General features: G+C 35.6%; 1 protein-coding gene, 1 long non-coding RNA gene and 1 other non-coding gene across 4 annotated transcripts in view; all 3 read left to right on the plus strand.

The window, feature by feature from the left end:
* Positions 1-27,971, plus strand: part of LOC141381964 (uncharacterized) — a 1,176,553-nt gene that overhangs the window by 384,213 nt on the left and 764,369 nt on the right. The window lies entirely within an intron of this gene.
* The window catches only part of si:ch211-237a4.2, a 90,066-nt gene continuing 63,425 nt past the window's right edge, over positions 1,331-27,971 (plus strand). Inside the window, exons 1-6 of one of the 2 annotated variants that reach the window (XM_073948246.1) lie at positions 1,331-1,665; positions 10,285-10,357; positions 10,793-10,887; positions 12,934-13,047; positions 19,199-19,303; positions 24,054-24,138. In XM_073948246.1, coding sequence (XP_073804347.1) covers positions 10,838-10,887; positions 12,934-13,047; positions 19,199-19,303; positions 24,054-24,138 — 354 coding nt within the window. In that variant the 5' untranslated portion in view covers positions 1,331-1,665; positions 10,285-10,357; positions 10,793-10,837. Of the gene's footprint in view, positions 1,666-10,284; positions 10,358-10,792; positions 10,888-12,933; positions 13,048-19,198; positions 19,304-24,053; positions 24,139-27,971 lie in introns of those variants that run through there. The other variant, XM_017355684.4, reaches the window with a different exon arrangement.
* On the plus strand, positions 2,541-2,613 carry trnav-cac (transfer RNA valine (anticodon CAC)). Its single transcript has one exon. It is a non-coding gene; the product is annotated as a tRNA-Val (tRNA).

Raw genomic sequence — 27,971 nt, forward strand, 5'->3', positions numbered from 1 at the left:
AATAGTTCTTCAATTACCTTGTTTGATTCTGTTTTATTGCACTTTTTATTTAAAGTTTATTTATTTTGTTGACATTTTATTTAACTTATTTATTATTTATATGTGTGTGTATGTATAAAGTGTATACAGGTTACAACCATAATAGTTAAATTTATTCTATTTCACTTATTGTTGGTTTCTAAATTTATTTAACATTTTATTTAATTTGTTAATTTTGTATTTATTCTGTTAATATTTAACATTTAATTTTTAAGAATTTTTATTCCATGTTCATTACTGTTTTGTTGACCATTGTTAAATAAATATTGCATTAATAAATGTCCTTGACTTTTAAGTCCACTTTGTGTCGGTTTCTTTTTGTATTTAACGTTTTATTAACATTGTTTATTTATATTGTTAATACTGTATTATTAATAACTAATTTATTATTTTTACATTTTCTACTCTATATTCATTACTGTTCTGTTGACAATTGTTAGATAAATAATGCATATATAAATAACTGACTACTTGACTTTTAATTCCATATACACTATGCACACTATATACACACACATATATATATATATGTATATATGTGTGTGTGTGTGTGTACACTATATACTCTATGACATTTCTATAGATCATTTGTACATCAAAATAAAGAACAATAATAACCATAAGCATAACAATGCTACAACAACTACTAAATAGTGACACATTCAAGTTAGTATGCTTTATTTTTCATGAAAGAATGTCAAAAAACACAAGAATAATGCGCTTAGGCATATTTTATTTACCTTGGAGCATTACACATTTAAACAGTTAGTTTATTGAGTAATAATAAACCAATAACAATAAAGCGTCTTTAGCTGGATTCGAACCCCGGTCTTGGTTAGCACCTGCAATAGAAATCAATGTTACTCAAATTGCGTTGTTTTAACACAGAACAGTATCACTATGATTGACGTAAAGCAGGTGCAGGGAAGGTGTGTGCGGGAAGCTTAGAATTCGCCCTTTGCTTTCTTCGTTTTTTCCCCCTCTTCTTCCCTTTTTCTCTTTCTTTCTTCCCTGGACGATTGTTCCCCAGCTTGAACGCAGCGCCTTAGACCGCTCGGCCATCCTGACATGCAAGCTTGGCAGGAGTTGTCTCCTGGGAGCCGCACCGCAGTACCGTGACATGGAATCTGGTGTTTTACAGCTTGCTCAGCTCCGGCTGTCCAGCTCATTGGCGCAGCAGGCAGCTAAGCTGTGCTCGCCTCCTGGGGCTGCGCCTAGTTTCAATAGCCAACACCTGACAGCTGTCATTGCTTACGGCCACACCACCCTGAGGGGGCTATAGAGCAAACAGGAAGTGAGTTGGCAGCAGTAAGGAGAGAAAGGCTCTCCCCATTTTGTTTGTCTACCTTTTTGTTTATTGACCTTGAGTGTTTTTGTTTGTTTGTTTTCTTTTTGTCTTTAAAAACCACCTAACAGCAGCATGTTGCTGACTGAAGGGTGGTTATGTAGTGTGTTTTATTTTTAATCATGGACAGATTCCCCGGCAACGACATGGAAATGGAGGGACTTGCAAGAGAGGATAAAGAAAATGGGCTGGATAATAGACGAAGAGATAAAGAAAATGGACTTGACAACAGACAAAGAGATAAATAAAATGAAGAGCCCGGCCATGAAGAGGTGAGAAAGGTAAGGATAAGCAAGAGGTACAAAGAAGAGTGTGCACAAAGGAAGCAACAGTAACTGTAGAAGTAGAAAATGTAAAAGATGCAAGAAGATTTGATATAACCAAAGCAGTCACGGAGCTGATTGGAGAAGGAAGAATTCTGGCGGTGAGACCCAAACAAACAAAGGGAGTATGAAGTAACAATGGAGACTGAAGATGACACCAAAATTTTAATAGACAATGGATTGACAATTAAAGGAGTGAAATCTGAAGTACGGAGGTTACAAAACAGAGACTATGTTGTTTCGTTCAAGCATCTGCCTGTTTACCTAGCAGATGAAGAAATTTTAAGCAAGCTAGAGAGATGGGGAGTTTTCCCCATATCTAAAATTAAAAGAAGATTGTATCCTGGCACAAACATAGAAGATGGAACAAGGTTTGTAAAAAACAGATTTCCGGAAGAGATGGTCTCCTTACCATACAGTACCAAAATCGAGACGGCGGAAGGGCCACAGCACAACCTGTCGACTATGCATGAGCTCAGAAAATTTGATGATGGAACGCCCAGAATTCAGGTGCTTCAAATGTGACGAAAGGGGACATTTCGCAAGGACCTGTACAGCTGTGTCGGGCCCGGATTGTAAATTGGCCCTGATACCTGCAGGGAGCTTGTCACGCTGAGTTGGCTTTGTCCGCTCGATTGACCAACGCGTACGCCTTGTTTTATCCTTGCAGGCCTAACTTCGCTGGTGAAAGCGCTTGTGGGGTTTCTGTAGTGTAGTGGTCATCACGTTCGCCTAACACGCGAAAGGTCCTCGGTTTGAAACCACTGCCGCACCAGCAATGATCGTCAACAGGCACCCAATCAAAAAGGGTTATCTGCTTGGTTTGCCTGAAGGTTTCTGTAGTGTAGTGGTTATCACGTTCGCCTCACACGCGAAAGGTCCCCAGTTTGAAACTGGGTGGAAACAACCTCTGGCTTTTATGACAATTGTCAAATCAGGCTTCTGTTGAGTACTGACGTTCACTGAAAACATTCTTTCTGCAGAGCGGTGTGAGGCTAGAAGTTTGAATTCAGCTAAGTGTTTACCCCCCCTCGCGGTGTTGCAAACTTGCGAAAGATCTGATTTCTTTTAGCTTTGTGTTGTGCATGAGCAGGTGGCCAGTGCGTTTGCTGGCCCTTCACGGTGCAGACCGTACAAGACAGCTCTATAAAAAAAGACTATAAATACTTGAAGCAGCACGGGCCTATTGGTTTCCGTAGTGTAGTGTTTATCATGTTTGCATTACACGCTAAAGGTCTCCTGTTCAAACTGGGCGGAAGCATACACTGTAAAAAATTGCTGTTAAAAAACGGTCAGATTCTACGGTAAAATAATGTTTTTTCACTAAAACAGTAATATTCTGTTAAAAACAGTGCTTTCTGGGTAACATTTTTGTTTTCGAGAAAGTAACCAACTGCAGAAAACTGTGAGCTAACAGAGTTCAGATTCGATGTTTTGAAGTCTGTGTTTGAAATCACGCTTTGTGTCCTTGTTCACTATTTCATACACTAGTTAACTAATATAGTTCACCTGACAGAGTTAATGAACACTAATGAGTGAATTCAGACACTGATAAACACCTGCTGTTAATAATCACAATTACTGAAGAAAATAAACAAGAAACACAAACAGTGACGTCAGTTACAACATTAAATAAAATCAAATAAAATAAAACAGCTTCAATCTCAGCAGAGGATCATTAAACAACTCCACAAACAACAGCAGACACACTTATTACTGACTGATTTGACTTCCATACTATTCTCATTGAGATCCAACAGAAATTAAGGTGTTTTTTGTGTCACCGTAATGGAGTGAGGGGCTGGTTTAGTTGGGCTCTTTACCCTTGAACTTATTTATTCAGACTCTCCAATTACTATAATTAAGAGTTAACAAATTGCTTGTATTATAGCACTCAAGTTGGAAAGTCAATAAATAAGAGAAATTTATTTGTCTGAAATTAGTTCTGATAAATGTTTTGTTATAAATCTGGAAGAAGGGTCTCATGCAATAGATTTTATGGTTAGTTGCAGGTATTAATTTAATTAATGAGAAGTGGAAACAGAAAGATACCTCCGTAACTACTTAACAGTTAAGAAATAACATACAAAAACAGTTCAGTTATGACAAATACACACTCAGACCTCATGAATCTGACCTTGTATCTCAACAATGGTAACATCTCAAATGTTTCATGCTGCAATGCATGCTGGGAGTGGCACGGTACAAATATCCCAGCATGCATTGCGGTATAAATAAATGTTGTATAATGATCTAACGGTTTTCTTTATTTGTGTTTGATTCTGCTGTTGTTTATGTTTAGACTTTCAGTTGCCTGTTTGTGAGTTAAACTGTTAATTTTGTTAGTTGTCACCATTATTGAGGTTCATATGCTGATTATTGATGTCTCTTTGAGTGCGATTTACACCATAGAGCAGTGTTATCGTCCAAGATATTGTTAAAAACTTCCAGAAATCATTGCCATATATAGACATATAATGTAAAACAATAGATTTTACATTGATTAGGAGCAGTACATTTTATTATACTAAATGAGAACAGACTCTGCCATTTAATAGCATCATGAACATCACCAGATCTTATTTAGGTTTTTGGCTGGCTTGCCACAACAAAGGAGCTTTATAAACAAAGTTCTTAACAATTGCAGCAGCCAAGATATATAAATGTTAAAAATGACAGGGCTAAGAGCCCAACTAAAGCAAACTCTGTTCTCCATGATGGTGACGTAAAACTTTCACTTTTTTTCTCAAGAAGAACTTTAGTAAATGTTATACAAAAATACATGTATTAAGTAATAAGTGTAGCTGGTGATGATGTTTGTAGAGTTGTTTAATCATCCGCTGATCATTTAAATGATTTAATCATTTGTTGTTCTTCAGGTTATTTCATTATAAAGCTGTGACTAAAGTTTTGTATGTTCTGTTCTTGTTTTCTCCCTTCAGTATTTCTTCATTTGTTCATTATTAATCCTCAATTATCATTTAATTAGTGAGTTAATTAATGAATTTACTTCAGCTTTGCTACATGTTTCTTGAACACTCAGTAGTGTGGACACTTCAATTAAAACTGAAGTATATGCTCTGGGGTTTAAAGGGTTAAAGGTGTGAGAGGTAAAAACACAGTGTAAAATGTATTTTAACAGTAATATACTGTTAATTTACACTACGGAAATAGACTGTAAAAAAACAGTAGATTGCTGGCAACCACAGCTGCCAGTAGATTACCGTTAAATCAAGGAAAAAAAAAAAAACAGTATTTTACTGTAAAACCTGAAGCTAATTTCTTCTGTCTGTCACCGTTGTGGAGGAGAGTAGAGCCAGTGTATGAGTTTAAGATGAACTGCTGATGTTATTCTACATGTTTCTTTATTTAATGACAGCGGCTGTTTAGTTGCTGATGCAGTCAGAATCTCTCTGGTGATTCCAGATTTACATGTATGTGTGCTGTTGTGAAAAATAAGACATTAGAGTTAAACCGAACTTTTCTAATTAACTAAAATAAGTTATCATTATAAGTATGCTTCTGAGCATATATAGCACATTACTTCATAAACTCATTCAGCAGTTGACCAAGTTGAGGCAGTTGCTTTCAGTGAGCAAAATGAGTTCACTTGAGTATTGTGTAAATCAATGTAGTCCATGTATTTTTACAGCAACATACTGTAAAATAACAGTACATTGCTGGCAACTGCAGCTGCCAGTATTTTACTGTTTTTTAACGGGACAATTTTTAACAGTGAACTGTTAACAAGCAGAATCACTGAAGGAAAGAAAAACACAAGCTAAAACCAAAGATGAAATCAACTGAGAAAAAAAAAAACTCTAAATAAAATAATAATCAATAAAAATAAAACAAATTATACAATAAAAAAATATATATTTTTCAACATCTTTAAAAAACTCATCACATTAAACAACAACTTATCATGGAGCTTCACCTATTACTGATTTTTGACTTGATTTCTGTCATGTGAACAAAAGCTCTTAATGAAATTTCCGTTGTTCATTTGAAGTCACCATGATGGAGGACAGAGTCTGCTTTAGTCAGGCTCTTCAACTTCTTACTATAAATATCTTTTATTTTGGCTGCTGTAGTTAGTGTTAATCACACTATTTCAACATATAGCATGGAAAGCCAAAAGAAAATTCAAGTGTCAGTCTGAAGAGATTGTTTATGATATCGTAGCCATCCTGTCCTGCTTGTTTTTAAATTCAATATCATATTAGTTATGTGTCTGAAATAAATAAAATACATAAATGAAACCACTGTAGCTCCAATAATATAAAATAAAAGCAATATTTACAATGGGAATGTTTGATCTATGGCAGAACTCAAAAACACACAGACATCAACAATTAGTCTTTGAATCTCAATAATGGTGACAAACAAAAAAATAAAAATCAAGTAAAAAAAACACTCAACTGAAATATCCCCTGCCAAAAACAACACAAAATACAGGAAAAGAAAGAGATTGTAAGAACATAAAGCTGCATAATTTATTCATGCTGCAATGCATGCTGGGAGCTTTGTACTATGCTGGCACCCAGCATGCATTGCGGCATGAACTATGCAGCTTTTTTTTTTTTAGCAACCACGGTTGAGGTTCATATCCTGATTCTTGATGCCTGTGTTTCATATAGAGCAAGTTGGAGCTTGAATGTTTAGTGCATGACACTCTAATTATTATTTGCATCCTAATTGTTTGTTGAATCTTCTATGAAGAGCAGCAGACTCCCAGTAGTATTGTCCCATGCAGTTTTAATACAACTATATTTGCATATTTTTATGAATCAACTTAAACACCTGAAATTAAATCTATAACATTTAAGCATAAACAGTGTAGTTTCTCTTGACATTTCTTGCTATAGCTGATGAGTTTAAGAAACACAGCTATAACAGTCACAATTGCACTAAGACATAAGAGTAAAGCTCAAATAAGCAGCCTCTGATCTCTATGATGGTGAGGTCAAATGAAATATTTTTAATAAAAAATATAAACCTCTGTTCATTGTCAAATATTCTTACAGAAATGAAGTCAAACTAATCAGTGAAGCTGCTTGTACTATTATTTAATGGAGTTGTTTAATCCTCTGTTTTAATTTAGCTGGTTTGGTGTGAGGCTGTGTCTGTAGTTTTATTTCTTCCTTCAATTTCTTATTCCTTCAGTGATTGTGCTTGTTAACAGCAGGTGTTCAACAGCAGGTGTCTGAATTCACTTATTTGTGGTCATTCACTCTGTCTAGTGGACTAAACTAATTGACCAATTTAAGGGCCAGGTGAATGAGGGTGTGGCGAGATTTCAGACACTCTGATTAGTTTCTCAAATACAAGGGTTTTCTACAAAGGTAGATACATGTTACTCTGTATGACAAGGAGGCAAATCAGCTTCTAAAGCCTAGAGGGTTATTTTACCTTTATCTAACTCTAGAATTTTAACACTTTACTCTGAATTACCACAACACTTGAAATTTAACACCAATGAATTTGCTGTGTATGCGCACGTTTAAGATTTGAGATAATAACATTGCCATGATAGTCAAAGAAATCAAAACATTATTTTCACCCCAACGCAATTTAATCGGGCACTGAAGGCTAATAAAGTAATTCTTATATTTGCTTTTTTACTCCTCACCATGTATCTTTTCTACAGCATAGTATTGTGTAAGAGCATGTCTATTACCAGAAAAACTAAATTAAAATTATATTTTAATTGAATACATCACATCACATACAGTAAGCTACGCCTACAGAACAGTCTGTTTAGCATTGTGAAAAGGCAAAGCTGAATATCTGTGGTTAAAGTGCCACCCAGCGGTCAAATGCTGCTCAAGTACCGCCGTCGCCGGGGTATGAATGGCGGCACAAGGAACACATTGAAGTAGTAACATCTGTATGTGTGTGCATCGACCTGCTCTTTAAAACATCTAGTATTCACAAATATTTATTAAAAAAATCATTATTGAATCCTAAATGTTCATTTTTGCATTGCACTACCGCAGTGAACAGTTTAAAGCATCTAGTATGTTTTTGACGTTTTTCCCTTGTCAGTTGAGAAGATCACATATGATAATTTGGCATATTTAAAATGGAAAAGGACAACAAGTCAATCGACAGCACTTTACACTGATTTCAAATCATATTGAAATGAGTTCAGTTTTACTGACCTCTCGATATTGTTCACACAGGTCAGGGACACGCAGCAACGCGAGTAAGAGAAAAGATCAAAGCAAAGCAAGACAATACTTTATTTACGTTATTCATTTTAATATATTGGTTGTAAATGAGCCTGGGTTGTTAAAACTATGTTTTTAGTTTTTAAAAACACTATGCTTTCTCAGCTATTAAACGCATCACTAAAAAATGTTGTATTGTTGTTGTCTGGTGAGTGGGCAATATGAAAAAGCTCCCCCGAGGTAAGAAGGAATGAAGGTATTGGTTTTTTTATTAATGTAGAAATTAATAATTTTAAAAATAATTTAACCCTTTAATTTATTTGTAAAAATATGTATTGATGAGCATCCTGTTTAGCCTATTGTTACAGCACATAGGATTATAGTACATTTATGATTTATTAATAATAAGATAAATAGATTAAATCATAAAAGAAAATGGCATTATAAAGTGTATTACGATTTTGTTTTTTCTACCCTATTTTATTTATTCTATTTTTTACGTTTATGGACTTAAAATTTTAATTTACATTATTTGTTACAATCTTTTGCCTTATTAATAAAACAACTTAAATGAAAAGTATTTGCATCAGTGCATGAAGCAGAAGGGAAAATAGAGAAGGAGTTAACAGCAGTAACGTCGTAATTTGTTTGGCATTATTTAAATGTAATGGCACTAAACTGCTATATAAATATATTTTGCATTCTACATTGGACTGAAAAAAAAAACAATAGATGTAAAACATTTTGTGAGTGACTTATGTAATTTTTTTAACCATATGTTCAAATCATACTGGGCTAAATGTGGACCAAATCCGACGGGCAAAAAAGACCACGTCGATATTTGGTCTATGTTTGGACCAAATCCGACGGACAAAACAAAGACCACGTCGATATTTGGTCTATGTTTGGACCAAATCCGACAGACAAAACAAAGACCACGTTGATATTTGGTCTATGTTTGGACCAAATCCGACGGACCAAATACAGACCAATTTTCGACATCGAAATTTGGGCTAAATAAAGTCTATGACGGGCCAACTTGATTTAGCCCAAAAAACGACGTCGAAATGATGTCTCGTGCTGGGTGGGTAAACACTGTTATTTTCTTCATAAAATCCATGTTAGCCATTTAGCTATGAAGCTAGATTCTTCGGGCAGATAGAAGCCCTGCCCATCACGCGAATCCGCGTCTGTTCTGATGTGAATTTGACACGCGAATGAAGCGGGGTTTGACGCGCGTATGAAGCAAGTAAACTCAAATGTTCACGCGGCTATTTACGCTCGATTTATCCGGGCGTTCCGCGTCTGGTGTGAACACAGCATGAGGATTACAAACATCTGACTGCCCATTTCACATTTACAACAGCTGATAAATATGCAGGAGCCAAATCATTAAACACTTCAAAACACACAACAAAGCTTTAAATTCAGCCCTATAATACACTGGCAACATATTTAGAGTCATGTAACAGGAATAATTCTGCACACACTGTTGATCAATCAGATCTCATCTAAGCTTTTTACTCATCATAGCACAGGTGCTGCTGATGATGTGACAATAAAAAAAAATATTTGATTTCTCTTCATAGTTATAATTAATCAGGACAGTAAATAGGGGCATTACATGACGAGCAGACATGTGTATGTGTGAATCTTTAAATTTTGCTTGTTTTGAGTTATTGAGGTATTAACGTCTCTTGGTTTACAACGATGAGGTCAAAGCAGATGGAGTTGTGTTAAATTCAGATTCAGCAGCAGTAGCAGCGCCACAGGAGTATTAACACCAACAAACCAAACAGATCACATTTAATACAGATATATACAGCATTACTGACGCTAGAAAACTAAAAGATGTGCAGTTCTGCTGGGTATCAGCTCATGTAGGAGTTTAGGTGAATGAGCAGCTGATAAATTAGTAATAATAGATTTCTATTGGGAAAAAAATAAGTAAAAGCACTAATCACAAGCAGCATTGATAATTACTGGCAAATACACATTTGGGACTCTTATAAATATTTAACAAGTAATTAAAGTTAAAACAATGAATAACTGGAAAGAAGAGGTCAGCTTTATAATATAACTTTAGAACACACAAGACTCATTAAGACATGATTCATTATGATTAAAGTGCATACAGGCAAATGTTGCACGTGTAAATGCAAAGAAAATGGTCTAATAAACTGTAAAAAAAAAAAAAAAAAAAAAAACGAAAAAAAAAAACACACATGTAACAAATAAACCTAATGAATATATTCTTGAATTATGCAGAAACTGGAAGATCTCAGGTATTTTAGGAGTCAATTATTCTGAGGCGGAGGCAGTGAAAGCAGTAATTTTATTTTGCATTAATCTAATTTTAAGAAAACTAAGCTAAACCATGAAGCCCTGATTTTACTCTCCCCAGTACAACAGGTGGCAGTATGCAGCTGTACTCTGCTCTGTAACTCAACACACAACTAGAAGAAAAGGTTATCCAGGTATGGCTTATTCTGTCTTCTCTGTATCCAGAGTTTATACTGCTTCAGGTACAATAACCATAATGAAATGTAAACCTTGCATGTGCTTTCATAATCCTGAAGCTGTTTTCACTCTTATCTGCTCTGTTTCGAGTGTTTGTGATGGATTATTCACTCAACTCATGATGTGGGGCTGCCTTCATAAGCGAAAGTGAAAGTGGCTTTTTTGTTTTTGTGTCTCCATTTTGAACAAAGAGAATCTATCATTTACAACGCAGAACATCTTTAAATATTTAACAGAGTAGATTCACAATGCTTACGCAGGACTTGAATGTAGTTACAGTTACATTTGTGATGTGACAAACTTCAGGATTTAAGTGTAGCAGCTGCTGATCTATTTCTGCATTCATTTGAATTATAAAGGCTGCTGGATGACTGTAGATTTGTGATTGTCAGTTTCTTCTAGAGTTTCTGCTGGAGATCAAACTCTTCATACCCATCATGGAGGATAAACACACTTCTGACGATCAGGATTTGTTTGCAGCATGCAGGTATTAGGCATAAACATTACATTTTTATAATATTATTTTTTACAAGAAATTATTTTGCTCTTAGTTGTTGTGGTTTTAATCTCAATCATGTAATTAAACACAGACATCCTGAATGTTTTTTTTTCTACAAACGATATAAGAAACATAAATCTGTTTAAAGAGTTTTAATTGATGAATTGTTGATTAATATCTGCGAGCCTCGGCTGAGTCATTTGGCGTTTCTGTAAGAAGTTTGCATGTTCTCCCCGTGTTTGCGTGGGTTTCCTCTGTGTGCTACGGTTTCCCCAACAGTCCAAAAACATGTGGTATAGGTGAATTGTGTAAGCTAAAATTGTCGGTAGTGTAATCCGCTAGGCCATCCGCTGCGTTAAAAACATATGCTGGATAAGTTGGTGGTTCATTCCGCTGTGGCGACCCCAGATTAATAAAGCAACTAAGCCCAAAAGAAAATGAATGAATGATTACAGTTTTTTTCAATTGTCTTGCCACAAATTTCAAAACCCAGATGTCAATTTTCAAAACTCTAGACACAAAACTCTAAACACTCACTGCTTTTGACACAGACTCTCCAGTGTTCAAAACTCTACATGCTCGGTTCATTTACTTAAAGAAGTCTTGCATTTGCAGGATAATTGGTTTACATAATCGTGTTATCGTACAAATACTACAGGAACACAACTTTAGATCACCAGCACACAAGATGCACATCGTTTCAATAAACAATCTTTAACAATCATGAACTATTTTTGTTTAAAATAAATGATACAGGATTCATTATGGTTTACACTTAAATGTAGAGGGAACGCTGCAGACAGTGGATACACTGAACTAGTTTTATTCATTCCATCATAATGTAGGTTTACTGTAATGTTTTTTCAAAGCACGTCCTCATAAAGAAAGCTGATATATGGCATGATATATGATAACATATGCAAATTACAATTGGATTCCACATACTGTATATAAAATGTCATATTAGTGAATAATTTGTTAAAATAGTACAAAAAAATCACTGTTTACATTGTTTTTAACCATATCATATGTTTGTGTGTGTGTGTGTGTGTGTGTGTGTTTGAGCATATGCAGCCATATGGATACCTATACACCTATACAAATTATAGGTAATATATTTGTAGAGGTAAATTATATAACATAATAGATTACATAACATATATGTACGTATTTGTAATTCTAATAGTTTAAAAAAATCGCAATATTTTGACATGTATAACATATTTTATATATATAAAATTCAAACGAACTATTATGTCACATATGTAATAGCATATATTTCTATATATCAGATTTCTATTTGGTATCTGTGTTTCCATTAGTCTGCTCTTATGGATTTGGTCACAGGTTCTCCTCTGCATCATTAGAAAGAACCTTCTGTCAATGTGAATCCAGGCCTGACATTGGTTTGCTGTGATTGGCCTTTCTTACATACATTTCATACATACAGTAATGTCAGATATGAAAACATTGTCTGTAAAAGTGGTACATGGAACAAAGAAAACATAAATATGGAATAAGGATGAATAAAGATGAAATCTATAGATAATGTAGTCCAGTTGGGTCATCTTCTGTGGTAACTGATGTCATTTGATCTATCCTAAAACTTTCATCATCTAAACATGTAATGTTGTACATCAGTTTCTACGCATCAAGAGTAATGCAACAGTTATTTGTCATTTTGAGTGCTTGTATCAGATAATAACATCATGTTAAGTAATTGGTTAAGGTAATGTTTGAAGTGCATTTTGAAATTGGACCAATTTGATGTTTAATTGTATTATATTGAAAAGGTGATCTTAGTTCAATGAACAAAGTATTTTTGACCTGTGTGTGTTGTATCCAAGCATTTGAAAAAAAGTTAAGAGTTTTGGAAATTGCAATTTTGGCAATGGTTGTGAATTTTGTGTCTAGAGTTTTGAAAATTGAAAAGAGAGTTCTGAAATTTGTGGCAAAACAATTGTAAAATACTGTAATATCTGGTTTGTCGACTCCAGTGTGTGCAGTGATGAACTTTAATCTCGTCTGTTTTAGCTCGGTTAACCAGAGGAGAACAGAAGCAGACCCCAGTTGTGTGTCTATGAAGAGTGACTGGTCTATGGATGAACCAATACATTTTAGGAGTAAAAACAAACGACCTGCTCTCAGGTAGATCATCACTGTTAACGTATTCTGTTTATTTCTGCAGCCTTTCCTTTTGCTCAGAATGTTTATTTTATATATATGCATATATATATATATATATATATATATATATATATATATATATATATATATATATATATATATATATATATATATAATCTTTGTTTAACTCTCACCTGTTCATTTATGCTATGATTTGGAAGATATGACTTTTTAACCCATTTACCCAAAAAAATGACACCACCAATAGCTTGATTAAAATATAAAATTTTACTGTAATGTACTGTAATGTGTAACATATATACTAATATTGCACTACTTAAATTACAAAAAATTTCTTAAAATATGTTGGATAGATAAAAACCTTTAGGGCTATAGAGATCTATTTATTTTGCTGGATAAGACACACTTATCCTAAGATTTTTTTTTATACATTTTGTAAATTAAATTTTATATGTACACTTTTTAAAATATTTAAAGCATAAGTTTCATTGTTTCAAATGTTATTTTTTGATGTTTTGATTAATTTCAGAAAAGATAAAAATTAAAAAGAAAAACAAAAGTGCCACAGCAATTTTATAGAAAAATGCCATCGTACATACACAAAAGACAGTCAATTTGTACATGAATATTGTAAAAAATTAACTTTAAATATTAATATCGGTAAATATAAATGAAAAAATGAATAGAAGGGAAGAGTGAACACTGCACAAAATTTTGACAATAACATTCTGAAAATTTTGTGAATATAAAACTAAAAAGTATTATTAAAACGTAATGTAGAAAGCACTGGACAATACATGGTAAAAATACACTGGACAGAATATTGGATATGAATACATACTGTGCATTGTGTGTTTGTGTCCAGATTGATCAACTGTAGCAGGTAGTTTAGAGTCTGAACTGGTGCAAAGCATGATGAGATGTGTAGTCCAGGTGAATGGCTATTGGAGTGTTATTATATCTGGAGTGGCCTCTAATGAGTCTAGCAGGCACTCCAGCTAATTCTTGTGACAGTAGCAGACCTGATCAGACACTCCTTCAGTCAAGAATTAGTTTGTGCTGAATTAAAATAACCAAACTCATATTTGGCTGTTAAAATTCTTTTAAAGGAGACTGAAGTTTTTCCTGCAAATTATTTCTCTGGTGTCTTTGTTTATTCAGTGTGAGAACAGGATCATGTGTGTCCAGCTCTGTGTCTCAAAAGAGTGACCGATTGGCAAATACTTTAATATTCATACTGAAGTTTTATTGTTCAAAAAACATTGATCTGTGTATAAAGATCTATGTATTTAGTTTTTACACATTATTAAGTGGATTATCAGTAGTATATCTAAAGTACACTCAATAGCTCAATAAATACAATAAGGGTGCTTTTACACCTAGCTTACTTTGGTTGAATTGCACTAGAGTTCGTTTTCCCTCATGGTGCTGTTCGTTTGGGCAGGTGTGAATGTAGCAATCGAGTGTGCACCAAAAGTGGACAAAAAAAAGCATACCGAGACCTACTTGAAGAGGTGGTCTTGGTACGCTTTCAAACTAATCCCGGAGCTAACCCTGATGAACCATTGGTAATATAACCGGAAGATGACTATGTCACAGTTTAGCTGAATTAATTCACGCCTCCTCCTAAAATCTTCGCTAATTGCAATTCATTAAAATATTGTTTTTAAGCCGCAGCAGCCCTTCATTCTCGAAATGTATAGTTTGTCTAAAGTGATGTATACAAACTATATAGTATACTATGACCTGGGAGACAATCAGCCAGTGTAGCAACATTTTGTGTCCGCTGGTTTGTTTACTTGTGGGAGTTCTATTGCTATTTTCCCCTATGTTAATTCTGGCCAATCGAAAAGCAGTTTAGGAAATACGTTCAATAACATCTGGCCAATGAGTGTTGTGGATTTTGTCACATGACTGCATTTTGGTTCTTTTCAACTGGTTCAGACCAAAGCAATTAGTGTGGTGTGAAAGGGACCCAAAACGGCAAAAAATGCTACAATGTATCATTTGTTTCCCTTGGTCCGGACCAAATGAATTAAACCACAGATGTGAAAGCACCCTGAAAACAGCACTTAAAGGAACAATAAGAAATTTTCCATTAAAATGATCAGAAACACTTAAAAATTTATTATATATTTTGCTCAATTATGTACATTAGTTATCTCAAATGTGTGGAAGAGTGTTAAAATGCAGAGAAATAAGCAGTTTTAACTAGTGTCATGGAGTGTGTCTGTGTTTAGCCTGATCTGGGGTCAGAATCTGGATTGCAGGTAATAAAGGGATGCCAGGAATGGAGAGATAATGGAGGACGTACTTGATTATTTATAGCAGGACTGTCGAAGTAATTTTCCAACTCATGGTGAGCGGAAATGGCCACAACCTAAATCTTCATTGTGGAGGGCAACAGCCCACCCTCCAGCTTAACCTGAAAGAAGGAAAGCATGACATCATGTCAAGTTCGGGGGATGTCAGGGAAGGGCTGTTGCTAGGAGAGTGAGTTCTCTGAAACAGGTCCTATTGCATGCCAGCTATGCAAGATTTGCATCAGCAATCTCATGTGTTATTCAGCCTCAGAGCATTCCCCTTTTCAGGCGGACATGTGTCTTCCTTGGCAAACTTCTCACCTGCATGACCTGCTGTTGTGTTTTGCTTACATGCTCTCATAGTGTCTAAGACACACATCAAAATTTCCGTCCTGAAGGGGAACGTCCTGGTTATGTCCTTAACCCTGAAGGAAGGAATGAAAACGTGTGTCTTCTACGCCACATTAGCTGGGTCTCCAGCTCATAGCTGAGTGTTTAGCTTCTTCAGCGATTAATGTCTGAAGCACTCTCCTGCAAATGCTGATGACTCTAATAATTATTAATCAACTCATATGTGTTTATTGGCCTATTTTCTGTTATTCCAAGTTATTGGTCATGTAGTGATCTCCCATTATTCTGTTCATAGCTAATACAATCTGTATATTCTGTTCATAGCTAATACAACCTATATATAATGTTCATAGTACATCCATCTTTAAATATCACCATAGTTTTTCTATAACTGCACTTTATAACTTATACCTGTATCCTGCACTTGCTGCTATTGCACTGCTGGTTAGACGTAAACCTAATTTCGTTGCCTTGTACTTGTACATGTGTTATGAGAATAAAGTTAAATCTAATCTTGAATCTAATCTAATTAAAGTCTAATGCTGCACTCACACCAGACACGAAAGAAGCATTAATCGCGGGTGATTTCCATGTTAAGTCAATGCAAAGATGCAAATAGACATCATGAGGCACAATAGGTGTGAATGACGGGATTCCTGCAAATAAATTGGTGCGAGTTGAGCCTTTTGCACAATTTATATTCTTAACACGCGTATCGCTCGAGTTGAAAATCCGAATTTCAGCAGATATTCGCGCCGCATTGACCAATCAGGAGCTTGCTCTTGTAAGGGCGTGATTATAATGTAGTAGATGTTGTTGGTGTCCTGGTGAAAAATACTTTGGCCAACACCAGATAACAGATCATTAAACTGCGCTCGGCTCAGTCTGAAGCACCGCTGAGAGCCTCTATCATCCAGGTATGGAGATTTGATAAAATCACGAAGCTGAGAGCACCTCCAAATGGATCTAGGGAACTCAGACACGACTCCAAATGAATCCACAATGTTTTTCAGCCTTCCTTAAGCACTTGAACACACTACTCTCTCAATAAAATCCATTTTAGCCATTTAGCAATAAAGCTAGAGTCACTGGGCTGACAGAAGTGAATTTGACGTGCAAATAAGGCGAGTTAACTCAATTTTCACTCGTCTATTTAAGAGCAGCTATAGCGATTTGTCCGTGCATGCCACATCTGGTGTGAACACAGCTTTAGACACACATCTCTGTTCCTACCTTCAGAAAACATGGTTTATAGGCGTAACTAGGTTGATCTATGCATGATTCTTTCTATGATTCTTTTATCTATGATTCTTTTTGTAAACAAAAATTACATTGCATTATTACAAATGATAGCAAAGTGAAATGTAAACTGGCCTTTACTCCCACATGAAACAATACTGCAGTAAATTATAGAAAACATTTTTTTTAATACTCTAGTATTTTTTGACCAAAGTATATTAAAGTTCTTAAATCTGTTGTGGTGATCCTATAGTTGTTATGGCAGGGGTGGCCAACCCTGTTCCTGGAGAGCCACCTTCCTGCAGATTTTAGTTGCAACCCATCTCAAACACACCTGCCTGTAATTATCACGTAGTGTTCAGGTCCTAATTAATTGGTTCAGGTGGGTTGTGATATGGGTAGCAACTGAAATCTGCATGAAGGTGGCTCTCCAGGAACAGGGTTGGCCTACCCTGTGCTATGGTAACACAACATACATTTCTACAATAGGATATGTTTATATACACCACTGTTTAATGTAGTAAACACTAAAGTATACATTATTACTTATTACAGTTTATCACATCACTATATTTATAGTATGATTTAGTGTTCATTAACAAAGGGTTTATTTTATTTTCAAGATCTGAGGTGAACTATCAACTGCTACTTTCAGTAGTGTGGTACATGTAAAATGCCATTCAAACTCACATTAATAGCATTTCACACTGAATAAAGCACATGAGGTTTACCTGAGGTGATCATTGTCCTAGTTTTCTGTTGTTCACCTGTGAGAAATAGAAGCTGTTTCTATTATATAAATTTGAGGTGTTGGTTATGACAAAAACTCCTTTTAATATGGATAATAGGGATGTAACGGTATCAGAATTTTACGGTAATACCTCGGTGTGAATGTCACGGTACGGTATTTATTGAATCATTTACAGGAAAAAACAAAACTTATGAAAATATTCCAAAAAAGTGCCAAAAGTGTCAATGACATACAAATTAGCCATCTATCTGTAAGCTTTGAAACAGGAACTTCAATTTTAATAACAAAAAAATCATTAAACCATGTAAAAAATAAAGTTTCAATTTAGTATTGTTGAAAACTTATCACATTCAACATTTAATCACTCACTCACTTAGATAGAGATGGGTTTTAAGGAAAATTATCATATAACTATAATCTGGTAAAAGCTGGTATCTCTGGGTATTTACAATGTCCCCTGCGATAGAAAAAAACCCTCTCATTTGGGACTGAGGTTTCTGGGACAGAGAGATATGACTTGGCCCAGGTTGACAGCAGTGGGTAACGTTGTGCGTTGTCTTGAGTGAGATAGAGGTCTCATGTCTGCATCAATCTGAACAGTGTGCTGTGTTTCTGCAGTCCCCATGACTGTTATTAGTCGTATTTCCCAACTTGCCGGCATGTGCACACATAGGGCTCAACCTGTGCAGTGCACATGCCCTTTTTAGTCTTGGATAGAAAGTGCCCTTCCAAAATGATCAAAAGTGCCCCTGCGACGCGACAGACCCTCCGTCCCGCCCTTCAGTAGGCGCGCGACAACACCGCTCTTGAGTATGCTCGCTCAACCCCCCCTCCCCACTTTACAGTACGCACGCGACAACACAGCTGATCAGAACGCGCGCGACAACACAGCTGATCAGAACGCGCGCGACAACACCGCTATTCAGTACGCGTGCGGCGACAACACCCGCTTCAGGTTCGATCATTTCCAGCTCTTTTTGATCCCCGCTTCTAGCAGTACACTCCATTTCCGCATTACTGTATCTGTAGCGACAACAGACCGCAAGGGATGATGGCCGAGCCTGGGCTGATGGGAATTGTAGTTTCCGTTACCTCCTGTTCGCTTCATTCGCCTGAGCAAATTTTCTCAGAAGACCTATAGTTTTACCGAGTCATGCGACTACGGTAATATCGAAAAAAATAATATTGCGGTATGACGGTATTTACAATACCGTTACATCCCTAATGGATAATATTCCTTTTCTCGGGTGGCATTGCTTTTTATTTAAAACACGGTTTAATTCACTCGCTCCTGTCCTTAATCTGGAAACCTGCGCTTGTGTTTGTTTTGATCCATTAGTGCAATACCTAGTTCAAACACTGGGTGTCATAATTACATACTGCACCTTTAACATAGAAAAATAAACATTAAAAACCTTGAAAAGTTCCTAATTGTTTATTGATAATATGGAAAGGGAGGGGTCAGTTTCAGTTCAGGTTTTGAATCTTTGTGCCTTTGTGTCTTCAGGGTGAGATCAGGATCATGTATGTCCAGCTCTGTGTCTCTGAAGAGTGACCGGTCAAAAAATCTTCCACCAGAATTCAGAGAGAAAACACCATCGTCTGCTAAAAGGTATTTTGTGTTTTACATCATTGGTCACATGTGGACTGTTTCTAAAACATTATTGTGAACCAACAATTCCGTAAATTGAGCAATATTGAAATGCATATGTTGACTATGACTTTGGTGGCTCATTAAGACATTTATGGCCTGTTTCCACTGAGTGGTATGGTAAGGTACGGTTCGGTTTGTTACGCTTTTATGGCCGTTTCCACTGTCAAAAGGCGTACCGAACCAAACCGTACCATGCCACTTTTTCGGGACCCTTTCGAAAGGGTCCAAAACACAAGAAAGGGTACCAAAAGGCGGAGCTAGACGCGCACTGAACGCTATTGGTTTACAGAAGAGATACGTCATTCACTTACAACAAGCCAGAATGTAAACAAAGGACCCGCCATGTTTGAAATACACAGCGAGAGATTACAGCAGAATTATATATTCATATATCATCGCCCTGATGAACAGCCACCCAGCCATGGAGTAGAGCAGAATCTACCCTGTGCCTCACAGTTTTTGTTACGAGCCAGTCTGACGCGCGAGCGGTTTCGCTTTCTTCCTGGCGCCCGCCGCGCGTCTATATCTGAAATAACAAACTTCTTGAGCTTATAATAATTACGTGCGCTTGATTATTGACGTGCTTTGGAAACCCGATCCTGTGAGAAGCTGACAAACTCGAGAATGACATATTCAGAAAGAAAAGGACAAACGCGAGAGTGGAGCGCGGAAAAAACCTGGGAAAAAAGGAGCACGTTATTTCTTCAGCAAACGAGAACAAATTGCCTGGTTTTAATTATTATCATCACCTTTTGGACTAATATGAACTGGGAATGATGGAATGACTCTCTAACAGATGCTACATGACATGTGCTGCTGAAGATTGCAGACACAGATGAGAGGTTTTCACTGACTGTAGGCTATACTTTGTGTTGTTTTGAACCTAATTAACAACGAAATGTATGATGTGTGTAGTTCTTCTGTAGTTGGTAACATATCGGAGACTGTAAGTGGCTGTATGTGTTCATATATGTTAATTTATTTATTTTGTATAATTACAGACGTTACAGTAGGCTATTTTGCACTGTCATTGATCTGCAGTTATAAACAACTCCTGTTTATAGAAAAGTTAGTAATAAACATTTATACAGAAGTATTTAGGTGTGTAAAGCATCTGTTTTGTAAGAAGTGCTTTTAATATGATATGTGAACGACCTGTGCAGCTTTATTGTAGACTTTCCTCGAGCGAGAATGATGCGACTGAAACTTTCTGTCTTACACCACGCCCACCAAAAGGGTACCCTTTATAGTGGAAACGCAAGCCTGATAAAGGTGACCCGTACCGACCTGAACCGTACCGTACTGTACCAGTCAGTGGAAATGAGCCATTGCAGACACCTAGTTTAAGGATATGTTCATACTAAGGCTAGTGCTGATTTCTTTCTCAGATATGATTTTTTTGCATAGCTGTTCACATAGCTGTTATGAATGTGGCCAATATTAGATTTCCAGTGTAAACAAATCATGGTCCTAAACTCACCCGCACGTGCTTGAATGTTGAATTATTTGTCTGTACTAACAATGTGTCTGTTATATATGACGTGAATAAAACTCGTTGTGTTCAATAAGATTATTACCATTTTTTTAGTCAACACTGTGTTTTTATGAACTGTAAATAGTTATTTTGCTAGTATTAATAGTACTAATGAGTGGTGAACTCAACAAGGGTTTATGAGCAGCCGCATCCTCAACTGTAAAGACCTATGTATTTTATTAGGGGTTCAAGCGCGAAGCGCTGAAACCCTATTGCTTTTGTTTATTTTTGCTCTTCTTCTTCTTCTTGTTTTTTTCTGCCGAAGTTACTATTGCACTGAGCAAACTGTAAGGCCTAGAGAGCTGAAACTTGGTCAGATGGTAGTACTCCGGTACACTACATGCTCAACAAAAATCAGCCAAGTCAGAACATAGGTGGCGCTATGGCGTCAAAAACCAACATTTTGGACATTTTTGGCTGCCATTTGTACACCGTTTGTCATAGACTCATAAAACCTACATATTTGGAATGCCTGGGTCAGCCCGAACAAAAGTGGAGGCACTTTCCGTACGTTGGAAAGTTTTTCTGCTACATCGCGATTAGTCCGAAACCTACTTTTGCAAACTAGTCCTAGGTTTTTCGCCCAATATGAACCAAACCAGCTCTGAAATATTCTTTGGACACTGAATATCAATAATTATCAAAAAAAAAAAGTTTAAATTTTTATTCTCGCTAGAAACAGTACACAACAATGTTCGATGCTAATTGGAGCTATAACTTTTGAACGGAATGAGATATCAACACCAAACTTGGTACACACATGTATAAGCTCAATTTGAGGTCACAGTGCAAAATCTGTGGACTTTGGCCACATGGTAGCGCTATTAAGCTCAAAAACATAAAAGACTGTAACCTTACAATCGTTACTCTGATCAGCTTGAAACTTGAAATGCAGTGTCTTTGACCAGTTTGTCATGACATACTATAAGGACATTGGCACATCTCAAAAAACATGGCTGCCATTAGCCAATAAAGATTGAGCAGCCATCTAACAAGGTTAACGATGAGATATCGGAATGAAACTCGGTGGGCATGTTGGACTCATGGTCCTAGAGGTCTGTAAGAATTTTGAAAGAAATCAGCCGCTAGGGGGCGATTTTACATTTTTTTAGTGTGTAATGGGTTGTGTATCACACAACATTTTGCACAGCCACACAAAATACATATCATATGATAGGCCTGCTCATACCGAACAGTTTGACACTAAAACCACTGCTGTCACTCATACCCTTCATTGAATATTCATCAATATATGAAAAACCTACTTTTGCAAACTACTCCCTGGATTTTAGCTCAATCGCAACAAAACTAGCGTTGTTAGAATCTTTGGACTGAGTAGATCAATAATTATCAAAAAAAAAAAAAAAGTTGAACTTTTCACTTCTGATAGCTGTAACAGGCTCATCTACAAAAGGGGCGTGTTTACATGAACCTACATGCCTGTAAACCAATAAGGCAAACTCAAAACATCACAGAAATTGGTGAGCACATGTGTCATGTCAATGTGAAAAAACATGCAAAATTTTGTAGAAATCGGGCTGTAGGTGGCGCTATAATAGCAAAAATGGTCCTAAAAACATGCTAAATGGTTTAAAAATGCAGTAAATGTGCTTCATTTACACACTTTTACAAGTTTAGTATAAGCTTATGACTTATTTACATGTTAAAAATTATTGAAAAATTATTTACATGTTAAATTTTTTTGCCCATCTTGGATGTTTTAAAGGTCTCAAAAACACATATTTTCAATATTCTATCATTTTAACCACCACAACACAGACTTTTAATTGTCACCTACCAGTTTTAACCACTAGATGCCAGCACAAGACCACTTATTTATTATTCATAACATTTGCATAGCTTTGTTTTTTACATTTTTAGAGTTTAAAGTCAGGGAAATTGCATTTAGGATCACTCTGAATCACATGGTGACGATGTAAACACTGTTATGCATTAAAAATCTAATTTAGTCCCTGTTTACCTCTTCATAATAATTCTAATAGGCAAAACTGGTTCTATAATTAAACACCTTGTTTTAAAACGTGTAATAATAATCACAACTGTGGCCACTAGATGGCAGTAACAGACCACTTATTGTTAATTTTACTGCTCTGTAGCAAAGAATGTTATGTAATGTAATGCATTCTGAATCCTAAACTGACATGGCACAAACACTGGTATTGCATTTAAGATCAAATTTTGTCAAAGCTTGTCACACTTTTTACTCTTTAAATAATTATTTATTTTAAAACAATGCTAAATTTTTATTTTATATAGTTTTAACATGCTTATTCATAGAAGGGATTTATTTATGCACACCAAAATGGCTGTAATCACATAAATAAATTACACCGTGGCCACTAGATGGCAGTAGGAGATCACTAACAGCTTATTCCACTGCTTTTTTGTCATTTTTATTAAGAAGAGCTAAAATAGCCATCACTCATGAATGGATTTAAATATCTTCACCAAACTTGTTACTCATTTGCAAGAGGTCAATCTAAGGTCATAGCATGAAACTTGTAGACACTGGTCACATGGTGGCGCTATACATTGTAAAATCACTGCATCTGAGTAACCATTTATCTGATTAACTTGAAATTTGGCATACCTTGTCTTTGTCTAAGGTGCCATGACTTGATCTACACATTATATCATAGGGCTGCCGAAGTTGCTTTTTTGGAGTGTGTAATCAAACATTTGTTAGCTCAATCTATAAACTCTAATCATTTATTTAGTTGTCGAGTAAACTACTTACAGACTTCTTACTGTCAAATCACCTTTGCTGCTAAAATGCTTGAACCCCGTTAATTGCTGCTTGCAGCTATATTTCTTTTTATATTTGCATTTTTATTATGGTGTTATTTTTAATGTTAAATCTTACTAAACTATATATATATATATATATATATATATATATATATATATATATATATATATATATATATATATATATATATATATATATTAATTTGTAACAGGGTAATGGTTAATGTTTGGGTAATGGTTAATGTTTGGGTAATGAGTGCTGATAAAAAAAAATGTTATGAAACTGGCAAATTGGAATTGAAAAGATCAGATACCATGAGTTTTGGGCTGTTCACTCTGTCATGACAAACATAATTACGTTCTTGTCTCAAAATGTATTATTACAGTAGTTTTATTTGTTAACAGATTTAAATATGAGTTAGCAGATTCAGGAGACGAGACTCACAGGAGCCACAAGAGTTTTACAGACAATCTCCAGTGGATCTTCCAGGTGGGAAAAACTCATTTTCATTCATATTCTACCATCTTAGGTCTGATGGGTTTTTGGGGCCTGAAAAACAAAACAAAAACATTTGAGCTTTTTGGGGGTTGTGACGGTCGCAGAAATCACGCTTTGTTATTCAAATATTTTACAAGGACTTTTACTTAACAATGGTAACGTCAACAGCATCCCTCATGCTCTGAATCCACTCAAAATAGTCTCTTTGTTGTGCTTTGTTTGTTGTTTAAATTAAATTCTAAAAAAATAATTCATATTATGTTTGTGTGAGAGAAAGTTTAGTTTGTGCTGACTTAGAATCACATTGTCTTGTCAAACTTCAAATCAACTGAGCACACGAGACACTCAGCACCATTATTAAATGATGAAGTATCAAGCTGGCAGACACCAGACAGAGGCTAAATAGCTCCGCAACGAATGACGGCAACAATGATCGCTCATTTTTCAGTGTATAATATTTAAAAAAATGAAACCACACAAACAAAACTTCTACTGGCACAAACCAGCACAAGCAAACGAGACAATTTGGGGTGATTTTTGAGTAAAAGTAGGCTACATATTTCAACCAATTTTAATCCAACAGCTGATTCTAGTCTTGACAAAAGCCTGTTTAGTATTTTTCAAATATAGATGTAAAATATGTAGCTATATAGCTGAACAACACTTTAAATCATGAAGGTAAAAGACTGATGAACAAAACATAACTTAAATATGTATTTTTCTTGTTTGGATTATTATATTGTTAAATTACCATACTTTTATAGATAAAAATGTGTTAGACACTAGTTGTATCAGTAATTGTAATAAATGGTAATTCAAATTGATTAAAATTAATAAGTTATTGTTTTATAAGTTATAGGCCTACTTACTTTTTGGTATCTTTGCTCATCATGCGAGGGTGTGAAAAATGGATTCTTAGGAAGTCCTTGTGTCATAAAATTATACCGAGCATAAACTGACGGATAAAGGGAAACAAATACAGAAAAGGGTCTTCTCTGGGAAACATTCTGCACAAAGGACAGGCACAGAAGACAACAGAAGCATTTATAGCAAATAAACAAATGCAAATATTACAGCATTGAAACTGCTTGCTTTCTGAGCATTGTTGAGCTATTTCTAAAATATCTATTATTGATAATTGTTCATGCTCAACAGAAAATTCTGTAATCTTCTCTAACTGTCACCACTGTTCACCGAACAGTGACGCAGACTCTGAAGTGCAGCAGTGGCTATCACAGCTGATCTGTGACAAATGCTGTGGAGAAAAGTTACTCCACAGACATGTGTGTGCCTGAATCTACAAGTATTACTGTAACAGCCAAGAGAGGAAAGCTCTCTTAGTTTTCAACATAGTACATATGAGATGAATGATGTCAGTACCTAAAACATGGTTATGATCTATTACTTAACTAAAATACAGTTGTTAAATCATTTGCAATCAGTACATTTGGGGGTGGGGGGTCTGATAATAATACAATAATACATTTTATTTAAAGGTACCTTTCTGGCAACTCAAGGGCACCACACAATAAAACAAAAGCAATAAAACAACAAGAGATATAACATTTAAAAAAAAACATGCACAGCAATAGTGCAGATATAATTAAGTATTTAAAGCCATCTTAAATTAGTGGTTTTTTTAAACTTGATTCGAATAATATAAGCGAGTCAATGTTTCTGATGGCGGTTGGTAGTGAGTTCCAAAACTGGGGAGCAGAATGGCTGAATGCACTATTGCCCATAGACGAGCAGAGGAAACAGACAAGTGGAGGGAGGAAGAAGATCACAGGGTGTGAGAGGGAGCAGCAATGTGGATGAGGGCAGACAAATATGGAGTGGCGAGATTGTGGATGGGTTTGAATGTTAACATTAAAATTTTAAAATCAATTCAAAAATGAACAGGTAACCAATGAAGCTGCTGCAGAACAGGGGTGATGTGATGAAAAGAAGGGGTTCTCGTGATGATACGGGCAGCTGAGTTCTTAACCAACTGAAGCTTACGGAGGGATTATTATTGATATTGATTATTGATTTTAGTCAGGGCAGTTTCCGTGTTGTTGGGCAGAAACTGGACTGGAACTATTTTTACAGGTTATTCAGAAATAAGTGGGTTTGGAGTTGTGTTGCTACAATTAGTATTTTAGAACTATATGGTAAATTAGAAATATGTTGTAAATTATTAAAATTAGATGGGTCTGAACCAGGTTTTTTGAGTATTGGAGTAATTGCTGCAGTTTTTAATGAAGCAGGAACAGTTTCAGTGGAAAGAGGAGAGTGAATAATGGTTGATCTGAGAGGTATCAGAGAAGGGAGACAGGCTTTAAACTAGAACAGTGGGGAGAGGATCTAAATGAGAGAAAGATGATTTGGATTTGGAAATAAGATTTAAAATTTCTGAAGTTGTAGGAAGTTAAAAAGAGAGGAATACATTTTCAGATTGTGGAAGTTCAGATGTAATGCACGGAAAAGATTGTGCACCAAGATGCTGGCGAATGTTAAAGATTTTTTCATTAAAAAGGGTCATGATAAAATTATAGAAAGCTGTTGAGTGAAGGTGAGATTGTAGTGAGTCTGGGGGGTTAGTGATAGACTTGTATACTGTACACAGAGACGCGGTGTTATCTTCATTGGAACATATGAGATTGGAAAAATAGTTGGATTTGGTTTTATTAATGCAGTTCTTTTGTTGTAGGATTTAATTTTTGTGCATGTCTTTGTGAACAGCAAGACCAGTTTTTCTAGAGTCTTTCAATTTTTCTGCCTTTGACTTTAATGAGCCGAATTTCTGGTGTAAACCATGGGGCAGACTGAGAAAAGGAGACAGATCTAGTTTTTAAGGGAGCAAAAGAGTTAAAAATGTAATGAAGTTCAGTGTTATAATGAGACACTAAGTCATCTGGTGCGGAAAAGTTAGTAATATCAGAAAGAGAGTCAATACTAGTGGACAAGGATTCTACATCAATATGTTTTATGTTCTGGAAGGAAATAGTATGGGGATGTAAGAGTCCATCTATTAGCCCAATGATAAAACTAACAGCATGGTCGAAGGTTTAATGCAGGGGTCACCAATCTCGGTCGTGGAGGGCCGGTGTCCCTGCAGGGTTTAGCTCCAACTTGCCCTAAACACACCTGTAGGGATGTTTCAAGTGTACCTAGTAAGACCTTCATTCGCTTGATAAGGTGCGTTTGATAGGGTTGGAGCTAAAATCTGGAGGACACCTGCCCTCCAGGAACAAGTTTAGTGACCACTATTTTAATGCATGTAAGCCTTTTCTAGTGCTTCTAATAAGAATTTTATTATTTATTAGAATTTATTTATATTTGTTTTTTTTTTAGCTCCGAATTCAATCTGACTCCAATTTAAATGATCCTAAAATTTAGATTGTATTTCTAATTGTATGAATGGATCACATTCATCATTTATGATTTAATTTAGAGTTTTGATTTATATTTGGGGTCCTAACGCTCACCTAGTCCTAAAAGAATAGATCCTTTAGCCAAGCCCTGCAACTTGCTACTTTCAGTGGTTAGATGATTAAAAGGTTTACATGTTATTGGCTCACAATGGCTACATATAATCAAATGCGCCAATCAATCAAAATCTAATTTATGCCGTACTATAAAGGTAGCGAAGACTCCTCGTAATCTACTAGATACAATGAAATCGCAAAACTCCAGAATTAATCAAAACCTAACATTTTATTTGTCAGGTAAAATTGTATTCTGCCAATTACATAATAAAATCATCAGGAAGCCAATTCAGAGATGAGACTGTAACAATACAACATCCATTAATCAAAGATAAATCAAAGAGTTATAGATGC

Source organism: Danio rerio, chromosome 4 (genome assembly GCF_049306965.1).
Source record: "Danio rerio strain Tuebingen ecotype United States chromosome 4, GRCz12tu, whole genome shotgun sequence".
NCBI lineage: Eukaryota > Metazoa > Chordata > Actinopteri > Cypriniformes > Danionidae > Danio > Danio rerio.